The sequence below is a fragment of the Momordica charantia genome (genome assembly GCF_013281855.1).
Source record: "Momordica charantia cultivar OHB3-1 chromosome 8 unlocalized genomic scaffold, Mcharantia_2.0 BLBB01000008.1, whole genome shotgun sequence".
Lineage (NCBI taxonomy): Eukaryota > Viridiplantae > Streptophyta > Magnoliopsida > Cucurbitales > Cucurbitaceae > Momordica > Momordica charantia.
In genome coordinates, this window is record NW_028275166.1 from 31,932,467 (window position 1) to 31,946,421 (window position 13,955).

Sequence of the window (13,955 nt, forward strand, 5' to 3'; positions counted from 1 at the left end):
TTTAACTTCAAATGTTTTGAAATCTTTCAAAAAGACTTCAATTTCTCCTTAAATTAAGGGATTGTACAATCCCTTATGCCAAAACGAGCATAACTCTACGGTAATTGACATATACCTCCAACAACAGGTTGTGAGTTCGATCTCTCACCCCACATGTTATACTAAAAAAATAATCTCTTCGTATTCGACTTTATTGTATAATCTTTCATGAATGTTATTTATGACCGTAGATCCAAAATAGTAACTTAGCATTTAGTTGGATTTTATAACATTAATTTCATGAGTGCTCTCCTCTCTACTAGTTGCCTACTTTTGTGAATAAGAAAATATCCTATGAATCTTCTTTTATACCACACGCTACACACATTTTATATTGTTTTTCCTCCCATTTCTGCTTTTTTTTTTTAAATCAAATTTCTTCCACTTATGATTTGGTATAGTTTGATTTGAAATGGGAGGAATGACAAATCATCAATTTTGGTCAAATTTGCAACTAGCTTGGGTAAAAAAAAAAAAAAAAAAGTGAGTTTTTAATTATTGTATACTATGAGATTTGTTAGCTAGGTTATTTAAATTTGGCTCCTGAAACTTATTTATAAATTATCCATTTTTATATATGTACTCCTACTTATCAAAGATATGCTATATAAAAACTCTAAGTGATGTGGGATGTATATTTGAATTTTGGATCTTTTAGTTGAACTATGTTATTTGGTTAAATTGTCAATTTGAATATATTTCAATGGTTAAGATACACATTTCACCTGTTGAACTCGACAAGAAGACTAGAAAAAAATGGCTTTTATTTATAAAACGATATAATGATACATCAAATTATCAATAGAAACTCTACATGATGCCAAGATAAAATAAAGGTGATGCTATATTTTCCCACATTAAAAAAAAACTAAACTAAACTAAAAAAGTGAATGACGGTTTGGAAAACTTTTACTTATTTTTTAATTTTCAAAATGTTTATTAATGAATTATAAAAATTAATGTTATTTCACAGCTTCATTATTTTGAAAAGAATACCCTCCGAGGGTTGAAGATATTTTCCAAAAGTATTTTCAAAGTTTTGTTTGTGATTCGAAAATTCAAAAAAAAAAAAAAAATTGACGGAGCTAAAATAAAGAATTTAGTAGTATTTTTACAAATTAGAAAAACTATTTTGGAACTAAAATTCAGAGACTTCATAATGAATTTAGAGAATGTTAGATGAAATCTATCTATTATTAGAAACTTCGAAACATAATAATTTTTATTGATATTTTTAAAGATAAAAATAATTTAATAGTTATGTATGTTAATAATTAGAAAATCTTCGAGGGAGGCTCAAATTTTATTTTCTATTTTCGTTCTGAAAAAGGAAGAAGAAAATTTTGAAATTTGTCTTTGACATGTCTTCAAATTACCTTAGATACAATTTTGAAAGTTAAAATAAATAGTAATTTGTATAGTATTTAATTGTTTTTCACTTTTAATAATTTTTTTCTAAACAAATTAAATTAAAAGAGAAGAAAATATTACTTATGAATTTGAACAAGATAAGTAATGCTTTCAGAACCATACTTATATTAACTTCCAAAGGAATCGAACAATTGGTTAATTGAATTTTGTATCGACAAAAAAAAATCATGAAATTAGAAAATTAGAAGAAAAAACCAAAAACTACGAACACGGCGGAGCGACGACGCCTCCGCCGTCACTCCGTTCAGTGGCACGAATCGTCCGGCCAAAGCAATACGAAAAATACAAAATGCCGCGGCGGCCGCCGGCCGGCGAGAGAAGCCACGAGAAACCGCAAATTTGATCCATAAAATTCAAATTCGAATCATTACAATTCAAAAGATTTCCGAGCCGAACGAAAGCTTCGGCAATGGCTTCGTCTCCTCCAAAAATTCGTTTCCTGCGGAGTTCAATCCTCAGAGTTAGGGCATCCTGCTGCAGCTCCGATTCCTCCAAACAGAATCTCATCGGAAAATTCCAGACCGGATTGTCGCCGAAGTAATTAGCGAGCGGCGTAAATTGGACGGCCGGCTCGCCTCCGACGACGGAGACGGCCGCGTAAACTTTGGTTTTCTGGAAAAAATTGACGAAACTGAGAACGCCTTTTTGGCCTTCGGCGCAGGTGATGTTTATGTTGAATTCTCTGAAATCAGTCGACATTTCGAAGATCGAAAATGAAAGTGAAAATGGAGGATTTGAGAGAGGCGTTTGTTTCTCGAGAAAAATGAATTGAATGTGTGAATTTTGATGTGAGAATCTTGTGTTGGTTTGTTTATAAGTTGAAGGGAAGATTCGAATTGGAGAAGGATTAGGAGACGTGGATTTTGAAGTTCTTTTAGTAGCTTTGAAATTTGTTATCTATAACGATTTACAACTCTTTTTAAATTTTCCTAAAACTATAACGAGAAGATAATAAAAAAAAAATATCTTAATCTTGAATGAAATTCTAAATTTAATATGTATTTTTAAAAATGTTATAATTTTTTTTAATATAGTCCAAGTTTTAGAGGTTGGAAATATGGAAGTGAAAATATTGATAAAAAGTCGAAAAATTATTAAAATAAAATAATTCATAAGAAGTATTTGAATTAAAAAAAAAGCATTTTGCATTTTTTAAATAAGTTAGAAAATCTTATTATTAATATTGTATCTATATTAGTGAATATAATATATATATATAGTCGAATTTTTTGTGATAGCACCATTGATTCACCCTTTATGTCGATGAAAATATTGACCTATTAAATTTAATTCTTTGGATCTAACATAAGCTTGTAAAATTTTTTAACTTCTTCCTATATGTTTTTTCTTTTTTTTGATATTCGTGAGTGTCCGGGCCAACTTACATGCACCTCGACTAATTTCACGGGACAATCGCTTGATCCTATAACATTTTGTGTTGGAAACACATAAGAATTACTAATTTCATATTTATTTTAAGGTATTTATGGAAATGCCTCTCTTTTTTTTTTGAAGTATGTGAATGCCTCTATATATAATTAATATATATATACACACATATACATATGTATAAATCTAATCTTGTGCAGAATTCAACTTTAAAAAGTTGATTAAATTACAAGTTTAGTCTTTAAATTTAAGAACTATGACTAATACGTGTTCAATTTTTCAATTTTATGTCTAATAGGTTTGTGTAATTATAAAAAAAATATGTAATGAGTAAGGAGATAGATTAGGCACATAATTGAAAGTTCAGAAATTTATGAGATACTTTTTAAAGTTTAAGAACTTATGAATACAAAATTGAAGGTTTGGGGATATTTTAGATCATTTTTAAAGGTCAACGACCTATTAGATACAATCTAGAAGGTTTTGTGATTAAACTTGTAATTTAGCCTAAAAAATTGGATAATGGTTATAATGTCATTATTGTTAGTATCATTGACACCTAACAAGAAGTCCTTGTGGTTGTACTCTTTCTAATTTTGCCAAACCTATACATGGTTAATAGTTAAGGCACCAAAAAGGTTCTCTCAATAAGTTAAAAGGTTAAATTAATACACATAGATCATTAGCATTATGTTAATTATAACGGTATTAACGGTAGAAACTTAATAAAGCATGAACTAAAGTTTAAATTACTACCTTAAATTTTAGGTTAAGGTACTTTGAATTATCATTGGATGTAATCTTTATTGTTAACATTGTTAGTCTAAATGATGTCATGACATATGCCTATTAAACAAATATTTGATTTAGTATAATGCAACATTGATGAAGCACCACATGTTAGAGCCCGTGACCTCAAACATTTTAAATTTTTTTTATCATGGCCTTACCCTAACCCGACTTGGAACTTTTATTCCGTAGAATTTATCATTTTATTTTACTAAATAAAAAAAAAGATTCACATAAATATCATAAAATATGAAATTAGCATGGAGTTTAAAAACCATAGACCTGTTAAAAAAAAAAAAGAAGATAAATATTAAACCTAAAATAGAAAGTTGACATGATTATAAAGAATAGAATAACAATTCACCAATATAATTGTTGCAGTGGTTTATGATTTGAGATTCTAAAGTTGAATCAAAATGTCAACAATAATGAAGTGTATGAAAATCAGAACTTTGAAAAAGCCAAAGGGAAGAATGTTTTTCCTTTTCCTAAGAGATTAATATCCGTCCAGTTCATGTTCATGATCATGTTTCATGCCGCCTTCTTCTTTAGCATATATTCTATTCTGTGGAATATTCCAATTTTTTTAAACCTCAAATCTTCGTAACCATTCAATGCACATTAATATATAAACTAAAGTTTCCTCTCACTACAAAAATTCCATGAAAAAAGAATTGCTGTTCATTAATAAATACGGTTCCTTTTCTTTTCTTTAATTCATGAAAAAAGAATGTATATTCCTTTTTTACTCTAATATTTAACAAATCTCTATAATTTGACAAGAAAAGTCCCCAAAACAATAGGACTAATCATCAAAATGTGAAGAAAATAGAAGAGAAATAATCCATAGGAACTTAGAGTTTTAATATGCTAAAACATTATAACTTCAATAAAAAGAGCTTAAAGCCAAAAAGTCGAGAAGTTGAAATCCCACAGGGAGATTGAGAATTGAACTGAGCCTATTTGGATATAAGAGTTTATTTATCTCCAATTTAGAACCATATGAACTAGCAACTCTCATGCTTTGAGAACTCAAATTTTAAAAATTACTTTAGCATTATATACTTATCTGTACAAATCAACATTGCATATGGGTAAAATCACATAAGAAACAATGCATGCATTAATACCAGAAGGAAAATCAGAAGGTAAAAACAGATTCTATCTCATATCAGTGAACGATTCTTTACAAACTTTTTCAAAAAAATGCAAAAAACTAGTCATTCTAATGGAAACTTGCAACAATTTATTTTAAAAACTTCTGTAATCTAAAGCTTCAAAGCCTCATATACATGGCAGAGACATACTGATCAAAAAGGAAGACGTCTGAAGAGAGAGAGCTTAGAAATCAAAGCCATCACCAAAGCCAGCATCATATCCAGCATCATAGGCTGCAGCATCGCCCACATCTGAAATCATATCGCCGATCAGCAAACCTCCGAGCAGACCAGCTCCGGCTCCCAAAGCCAATCCACCCATTCCGCTCCTCTGTGGCTTATGCGGCTGTTGCACCGGCGGATATCCGTACCCCGGCGCCGGCTGTGGGTAGCCGCCGTACGCGTATCCAGGTTGTGGAGCCGGTGGATATCCGTACCCTTGCGGCGGAGGCGGATAAGCATAAGCGCTGCCTACCGGAGGCGGATGTGCACCGCCGGCCGGATATCCGGAACTAGATCCAGGATAACCTTGGGGATAAGCCGTCACAGGCTCGGCGGCTTTCTTTGCCGGTGGAGGCGGCGCCTGAACCGTGTATTTTTCCCCAAATTTGTAAGAAAACTCCACGGTGCCTTTCTCCTTTCCGCTCGGCGTCCTGACGGCGAAAGTCAGAGTTCTCTCGGATTTCTCGCCAACGCCTTTCGCAGTTTCATCGAGCAGTTTCTTGATCGGAACGAAAACCTTACCGATCTTCTTATCGCCAAAACTCCTATCGGAAACGAGTTTGATCTTCAGAGTAAGTCGGTTACCCTGTGCAGCAGCCTCATCGATTGTGAACCTCATCGAGTGATTCCACTGAGGATCCGTGCCGCCGTCTTTAGCCACCGGCGTCTTCTGCTTCGATTTCCCACGCGGATCGCCGGAGATCGAAACGACGGCGTAAACGTCCATCGTCGAGAAGAGATTCACGTTCTTTAAACCCTTGGCCCTCTTGATGTTGATATCTAACGTTCTACACTCCATGGCTGAAGAATCAGAGCAAGAAAATTCAATTCGATTCAAGGAAAATCGAAAGCAAATCTCGGAGTTCGGAATTCTTCTGGAAAATGAAACGAAATCGGAAGCAACTTGTGTTGTAGATAACTGTGAGTTCGCAAATGAAGGCTTCGGTTATATATAGGGCAGGAAATTCCGGGAAAATAAATTGGGGATATTTTCCCGGAAAGTGGAATTATTAAAAATAAATAAAAGGCCGACTAAAAAAGGAAAAAAAAATTGAGGGATTTGTGAACGCTTTGATTTGAAGCTTCTTTCTGGGATTCCAATTCAATTCCTAATTTTTTTTATTTAATTATATACGCGTTTTCATTTATTTAATTATTATTTCAATTTTATTTTTTGTCGCCTTTCAAATTTTTTACATTAACTTTTTTTTGTTTTTATTAAAATAATCAGAATTTTCAAATAGATATGAAGAAACAGAAAACTTTGAAAGGACCTTAAATTTCACACATGGAAGTTAGGATTTATAGACTTTGAAATTTATTTTTAAAACTAGATTATTTTTAAAGTTTGTTGTCACAATATAACCACCTCTCCAATTATCGATCCTCGTTCAATAAACTTCTATCATACATCTACGTAGAATCTACCAACCTTAACATAGTTTGGTTAAATCATTCTCTCATTTATTTGAGATTGGAGATTCAATTTTTTATCACTATATTTCTTACGTCATGAAAAAGTGATCCACTACATTATTTACCATATTTGCCTTAAAACTACTGAATTATGCTCATATTTGAAATATTATTAAATAAGAATGAGATGTATTTTTTGCCACGTAGAGATGAAATTTAGAGTTAATAAAAACATAAAGAAAATTAATATTTAATATTTATTTATAATCAAACCTTTTTTGCAATGAATTTTTCTCTTATTAATTGAAACTTTTTCACATCTAACAATGATTGTACAATTAAAAATATATGATGATTTCAAAGCAACAAAAGGTTAAAAAGATTCGAACTTCCATATTTATTAAGAGAAAAAAAAAGATTCTAATTTCCATATGGAATGAAGTTCAGAAGAAAATATTAAATATGGAATTTGTTAATATTTAAATTTTAATATCCCGTTAAGAAAAAAAAAATAATAAAAGATAGCTTATACGCGTCAAATGCGTGTGGGAGCGGCGCGTGAGGCGTGACGCACACTGAAAGCGCCTTTTTTTTTTTTTTTTTTTTGACAGAATTGAAAGCACAATTGAAACGGCAAGTTGCATCAGAAGCGGAATAGCCATGACAACTCCAAAGTCTTCTGGACTTCACCAGATACAACCTTTTTTCTCTTACTTATTTTCAAAACCAAAATTTTACTCATTATTATTATTTTCTTTTCAATAATTATTTATGACTTTTTTTAAAGGTTATATAAGTAAGTTTGTTCTCCGTGATTTTCTTCATTTATGAATTTTATTTTATTTTATTTTTTACTCAATGAAAATCCTTTTAATTCAACAATTTGAATTGTAGAGTGAAAGATCGATCACTATTTTAATTGGATGATCATGACCTCAATAGTACTCAACCCAACATAAACTCAATAGTTTCAAATTATTTTGTTAAAAATTTTATTATACTAACAACAGTTAATTTGATGATCGTTACGAGCTCCAATAATACTTAACTCAACATGATTTAGTAACTTAGAAAAATTATTTGGTTAGAGTAACTACTGGTGAAAATACTTTTTCATTTGTCAAAAATATTACATCACCAATGTAAAGTGAGATGGAGACCCTTGATGAAAGTATCTTTTAAAATTCATACATCAAGTAAATATATGATTTTAAAAATTCAATACGTGGTGGGATGAAATATAAATTCTCAAGTACAAAAAAATAAATACAAACAAATGGTGTATATGATCTTTAAAATAAGTACCACCAACGTTAGTTTAGAGCTAAGCATAAGCAACTAAAAATTAGGAGCTTATTTTTCATTGCCTAAAAGTTTTAAGCCAAAGAAGGAAAATGGTGACTTTTTTTTTTCTTAAAGTAAAATTGGGAAAATGGGGTAAAGTATTCTATTTTTATATTTAAAGCAAAACACATAAGGCAGAAAATAAAGCAAATTTTTCTCACTAGAGTCTCACAGTTCAACACACAATGGAAAGTAGAGAGAGTGAGTACTCACTCTTTGAATGGGATTCGTGGTCCACTACTCCATAGTCAACAATTTACATGAGAAAATTTGACCCAAAAAAAAAACAAAAAGAAAAAAGGAAGCAATTGAGCAATAATATGACCATATACTATCTCAATATCAGTACATTATGGTATCAACTTCAAATCCCATCTCCATCATCTTTAAGAAAATTGAAGCCCACTTGGAAATTCCAGAACTGCCCCCCTCTCCCCCCACCCCCTTTTTCTTCTTCCATTGCCCAGACTTCAAAAACACACCCCATTTAGGTTCATTTTGGAGGAAGTTATGAATTAAGCTCCCAAACGAGAGGCTGGGTTTCAACCAAACCGAACCAAGCCACGCCATGCTACTCGTTTCCCTCTTATATCCAGGTTCGGGTATGGCGGGGAGTATGTGAATTTTTTACCCTTGCAAAAAACTGTGCAGATTTTTTGTCATCAAAGAGGGTGGTAAGGCACGTAGCCTAACAAGCCAGTTACGTTGGTGACCACATCGCTGCACCTTGTTAAAAGGCTCAGCATCTGTTGGGAAATGTCAGTGGCAGCAGGGACGGGGGCAGGTGGTGGTTGTGGCGGTGTCGGTGGTGCCGTGGAGGATGTGTGGTGGTGGTGGTGGTGGTGGTTGAGTGAATTTCTGGGTGGTGGCATTTCCGAGTGTTGATGCATAATATTTGTAGTAATAGTATGAGTATGAGGGGGTTTAGCGAATTGGGGTGGAATTGGGAGTGGAGGTGGAGAAACGACCTTTTGAAAGAAGTTACTATTAATATCCATTGCAACAGAAGATGTTCCACCATCTGCAAAATTAGCATTGATGTTGTTGTTTCTATTACCAATCATCATCAATTGCTCTCCCTTGCTACTTTCTTCCCCGCCCAACATGAATTTCACTCGCGCCGTTCCTTTGCTGCTGCCTCCCATGCCGATGCTGGGTGCACCGGGTTCGTCGCCTGATGACTTCTTCAGGCATGATTTGAGCTGGACTGCTGGGAGTGGTAGAAGGGGCGGTTGATGTATGACCGGGGTAGATGCCCGCCCTGGTAAGACCGTGGGATCCTTCATCCTGGGAGCTTCGATAGGATTGTCATCTGTGCTGACCTTCTCGGATTCGGGTGCTTCGGTTGCAGGAGCTCCTACTTCTCGAAGCTGGTACTTCACATTTACATTCCCAAATAAGGACTTGTTTCCCATTGCATACTTGAATGCTGCTTGCGCATCGGATTTGTAAAGGAAAACAACACGACATGTTAATGATTTCCAGAAGATGCGGAGACCTGACTGGTCAATAGGCCCAAACCGACCAAACCTCGCCTTTAGTTCATTGAGAGATGGAAGCGATGTGTCGGGAGGAAACTTCAAAACCAGCATGGTTGGATCGACTTTCCTTACTGAAGGAGGCTCCAACTTCTTCACAGAATCTCGCTTGACCATCTTTACTGTTGTAGGTAATGCAGAATCTCTGGATTCTCGTTTCTGGCTATCAACAAGTTTCTGGGTACCCTTTTTCTCTGATGCCAACAATTTCATATCACTAATTTTCTTCAACTTCTTTGCTGCCATTTCCTCCAGACGATCCGATGGGACACGTTTCCGCCCAGATTTTGTTGGATCTTCACGTCTGAGTAAGGGTTTAACTGAGTTCGAGGACGACAAATCTCGAACATTCTCACTTAAATTATCAGTTCCAAGGCTAACATCTGGAGATTTAACTGCACGAAATTCATTAGATTCAGCCTCAGAAGGCGGAGACGATGATAGACTTTTCTGATAAACAAGTGAACGAAACCGCAGGAAGAACTTCTGAACAATCACATGGCAATTCCTTTCAGTCCCATGGAAAGGATCAAGAGCAAAGGCCTGCAAGTCACTTAATAGTTGGGGCACATCGGCCTCGTCATTCCCTCGGCCAAACACTGGCAACACACTAGCATGTGAGATGGAGTTATTTGAGGACGCAATGCTTTTTTTCTGATGTTCCAGCCGAAAATCCTCTCTCGAACTGGAACCAACCTGGTTGGATTTATCTGCAAGTTTTCCTACAGAGCTCCCAATCTTCTTTGAGACCAACGGCTTTTGTACATGGTCAGAACCTATTTCCACACCTAAATCTCGCTTCTTTTTCTTCTTCTTTTTCTCCACCATAAATGAGGTTCCAGAGGAGCTCATGTCTTCTGCTGGCCGTTTTAGAACCTTTGGCTTCATGACTCCTCCAACAGAACTATCTCCATCCGAATATTTCACACCAGCTGATCCAGCTGATGAAGGATCGGGGGCGACGTGGCTGTCCAAATTTTGATCCAATGTGCAGTCGCCTTCAACATTCACTGAATTACTAAATTCTGGTTGTTGAGGAATTTCAGAAGACTTCAGTATAATTTCAGCCCCCGAAGCTTCAGCTTTGTCATGAAGAGGAGGCTCACTATCCACCAACATGCTAGGAAAAGCCCTCTCACTTGCCATATCAGGGGGCGCATCGTTCCTAGAACCAACAACTTCACTGGGCACCATTGTCTCTTTCATTTCCCCTGGAGGAACTATTTCCTTATCAGAGGATGCCTCAATGCCCATAGAATGCACTTGGCTAACAACATTGGCACCCACGGCCACCTGACCCATCTCGGCTACACTGCTAGGTAAACTCAAACTAGAAATTACACTATCCCTACCAACAAACCCGGTGTGTTCACCTTTTGCCAGTATGTGAGGCCCGACAGAAACAGTTGGAGTTCTCTTTAACAGAACGTAATCTCCAACGCCTCCAGTTTCAGCAGATTCCGCCACAAGAGATAAGGGAACAGTAGAAGTTGCCAGCTCCTGATTAGTCCCAATGTCCTTCAAGTTACTCGGTTCATCTCGGCGTTTGAGAAGGTACCTGTCTTTCTTAGATTGGTCCTTCAACTTCATAGACTTTACTGCACTTTTCCCACCCCCCAAAGCTTCAGCAATCACCAGGGGGCCACTCAAAGGAGCTGGTAAAAGCAAATCCGTCAGAACCAGATAAATATAACACACTTAACATTTCCTAGTTCATAGAAAATTAGTACAGGAAAAAGAAGGGATTTAAGGATCTGGCTGAAACTGTAATTAGCTTAACAAATTGATGAGAAGAAAATGCACTTCAAAAGTAAGTCATACAAGCAAGTTATGCAAGATAATTCTTCACTCAAATGGCAGCAAAATAGAATAAAATTAATACAAAATTTCATATGGAATAGACCACAATCGAGGCATACGTATAATTCAGTTAGGAGATAAATATTAAGGGCATCCCTGTTATAATTGACAAACAGAGAAGATGCTAATGATACAAAGTCAAGCAGTCACCGGAACAGAAATTTTATATGACCAAAAAATGGCTCGACAGATATTTTCAATGATCCTTAGAAAGGAAAGGAAGGGAAGGGGAAAACTACCCATTTCGATCAATAGATGCATGATGCATTACAAATTTAAATGCAGTATTCTAAGACAATTTTACTTATAAGACTGAAGTTCACAACTGCAGAAAACTACATCGGCACGAACGAAAAAAGGGGAAAAAAACGACTGGTAACAGCCAAATACAGAAACATTAAATGGACCAGTCAGATCATTTGATAGGTTCATTAACAATGGTCAGTTGATTAAGGAAGAAACTTCATATACATGGCATGCATCGAGAGTTTAAATCAAACATTGTATATAGTGATGATAGAGATGAAAGAACCATCCTTGTCTATTACAAACTTGAAAGTTACATTCTGAATACCCTATTTAAAAAAAATGCAACACCACACTTCCAGCCTTTATTCTCAACAGTCAACAGTTCCTTGGCTGTACGAGCCATCCAAGATCTGCAAAGTGAGTATCGTTTCCCATGCATAATTGCACGCGCACAGATTCCTTTTCAATTACTAGAACAGAAAATAGCGGGAATGTAAATCAAGAAACCATGACAAGCACAGAACTTTTTCAATCTCCACATGCCTGATTAAAGTAACATAATTTCTTCCAACCCATGAAACCAAGTCATGCTGAAACCTATTTATTTCTGTTGTTGGGAGGGGATGGTAGGACTTGCAAGGACAATGGAGGGTGATTGAGGTATTGAAAACAACTAAGAACCTACGAATCCTGTAACTAAGTACCTCGAGCTGGTTCCCTAAGCTGATCCAATGCAGCGCGAGGGGGCCGCCCAGGCCCAGCCGGCACACCAAATGCCTGAGCATATGTCTCGTCAAACTCTTCATAGACCGCTCTTCGATAAGAAAATACTGTAGCTTTATTGTTCACAAAGTTAATGCTTCTATGATCACCGCCTCGTGGAGTCAATGCCAGTTGCTTGATAAATGAAAGAGTCTCACCGGGTTTGAAACTATCTCTCGACTTCCTAATCTGATTCCAGGAGTAAACACCTCCTGCCTCAAAATCTGGAACATCGACTGCAAAGTATCCCTCAACATTCGTCTGCCTAAAATTGTAAGGATTCCTACACTTGCAGGCCAGGCCAAGACCCCGTCTCCTACTCGCCTCATCGACTGCCTCCTCGACAGCCTTTACAAAGGTCCTAGAATTTGTTTGCCTCGATTTCTCATAATAGTTAGGATCAAATGGTATCAGTTCAGCAGGGTCAAACCACCCATAACTGCTATCCCCGAAGAAGGCCACCAAAACATATCCCTCCCTCCTAGTGCGTCGCACGGAAGGAGAAGCCAAACCTTCGTTAAATATATGCCCAGGCCACCACGGATGAGACTTGACCTTACCCCACACCATATCCCCCACCTCAAACCCATAGCTCATCGCCCTCGAAGTAGCCGCCGCTACCATTGCTCCACTAGTCTCATTCGCGACGTAATCATCAAACTCGGACATTAAAGACTTATACTGAGACAAATTAGCCTTTCGATCGTTCTGTGCATCGAAATGACCAACTGAACCATCAAATCTATCAGTTTTTGAGACTTTAACATCAACAAGAGAGCTCGAGAACTTCATTTCCATACCTGCACCTCCACCATCGCCTTCGCCAACCGAACTGACCAGAAACCTCACCTCCTCGGACGGGAAAACCCTAAACTCCGCAGATCTACCATTCGCCAACATCTTCGCATCGAACTCACTCCCGGGAGCTCCGGGATCCAACTCCATTAAAGAAACCCTAGCTTCGTTAAGAACTCCCGAATCAGAAACCTTCTCGTCGGGATTCGAACTGTCAGCGGCGTGCTCCAGAACCCTGCCCTCCGCCCGCAACTCTTCGAGGCCATCCGGTTCCTTCTCGAATTCAAAATCCTTGTTCATCACCGATATCATCTGTACTGATGTGAAATCATTTCATAAACCCTACAGAAACAGCATCCACGATTACGAGAATCGAAAAGCGCATAATTCGAGTGGAAATTTTGAAAAAACAGAGCCGGATATTCCTGAAGAAAGCTGAGAAAGTGTCTGATTTCGAGCAAATCTAAAACCCTAGAAAGAGTTTGTGTTTGGGCGGTAAGAAAAAAACTGGGAAATAATTTGGGAACTGAGTGAAATTTTTTCTCAGCCTTTTTATTTTGAGAAAACGACAAGATCACGAGAGGCTTTATCTTTCCAATATTGCCACCACGTCATATACTTATATAACGATATTGAAAAAAAATATATGCTGCAATGATAATAAAAATAAAAATAAAATTGGTTTTTTAGGTATTTGATATTGTAATTTTAAAACCTTGTTAGGAAAATATTTTAAATAAATGGGGGAAAAATACATTAATTTTTTTTTTTTTTTGAAAAATAAAAGGTTTCATTAAATTAAGCCACGGGGGCAACATTTAAAAAAAAATACATCAGTTTTACTGAGGCGTGGCAATAAATTCAAGTTCATATATACTTTTTATAACGTCTATGTTAGGGGTAACACTCGACGTGCTATATGGCCCTCTCATCAAGGAATACGTGTCTTGAGCCAAGCTCGAAT

At 36.2% G+C, this 13,955-nt stretch overlaps 3 protein-coding genes across 3 annotated transcripts; all 3 read right to left on the reverse strand.

Moving 5' to 3' along the window:
* Positions 1 to 1,671: 1,671 nt before the first annotated feature.
* On the reverse strand, positions 1,672 to 2,169 carry LOC111018814 (C2 domain-containing protein). Its single transcript, XM_022295062.1, has one exon. It carries the CDS (start codon positions 2,167 to 2,169, stop codon positions 1,672 to 1,674), a length of 498 nt encoding a protein of 165 aa, XP_022150754.1.
* Positions 2,170 to 4,797: 2,628 nt separating this feature from the next.
* On the reverse strand, positions 4,798 to 5,970 carry SRC2 (soybean gene regulated by cold-2). The gene has a single exon (XM_022295024.2). The coding sequence runs from the start codon at positions 5,824 to 5,826 to the stop codon at positions 4,990 to 4,992; it is 837 nt and encodes a 278-aa protein (XP_022150716.1). The 5' UTR covers positions 5,827 to 5,970; the 3' UTR covers positions 4,798 to 4,989.
* A 1,954-nt stretch (positions 5,971 to 7,924) lies between these two features.
* Positions 7,925 to 13,536, reverse strand: LOC111018799 (PWWP domain-containing protein 1). Its single transcript, XM_022295048.2, has 2 exons — positions 12,139 to 13,536; positions 7,925 to 10,980 (listed from the first exon to the last, which is right to left on the reverse strand). Exons 1-2 carry the CDS (start codon positions 13,301 to 13,303, stop codon positions 8,450 to 8,452), a joined length of 3,696 nt encoding a protein of 1,231 aa, XP_022150740.1. The 5' UTR covers positions 13,304 to 13,536; the 3' UTR covers positions 7,925 to 8,449.
* Positions 13,537 to 13,955: the final 419 nt, after the last annotated feature.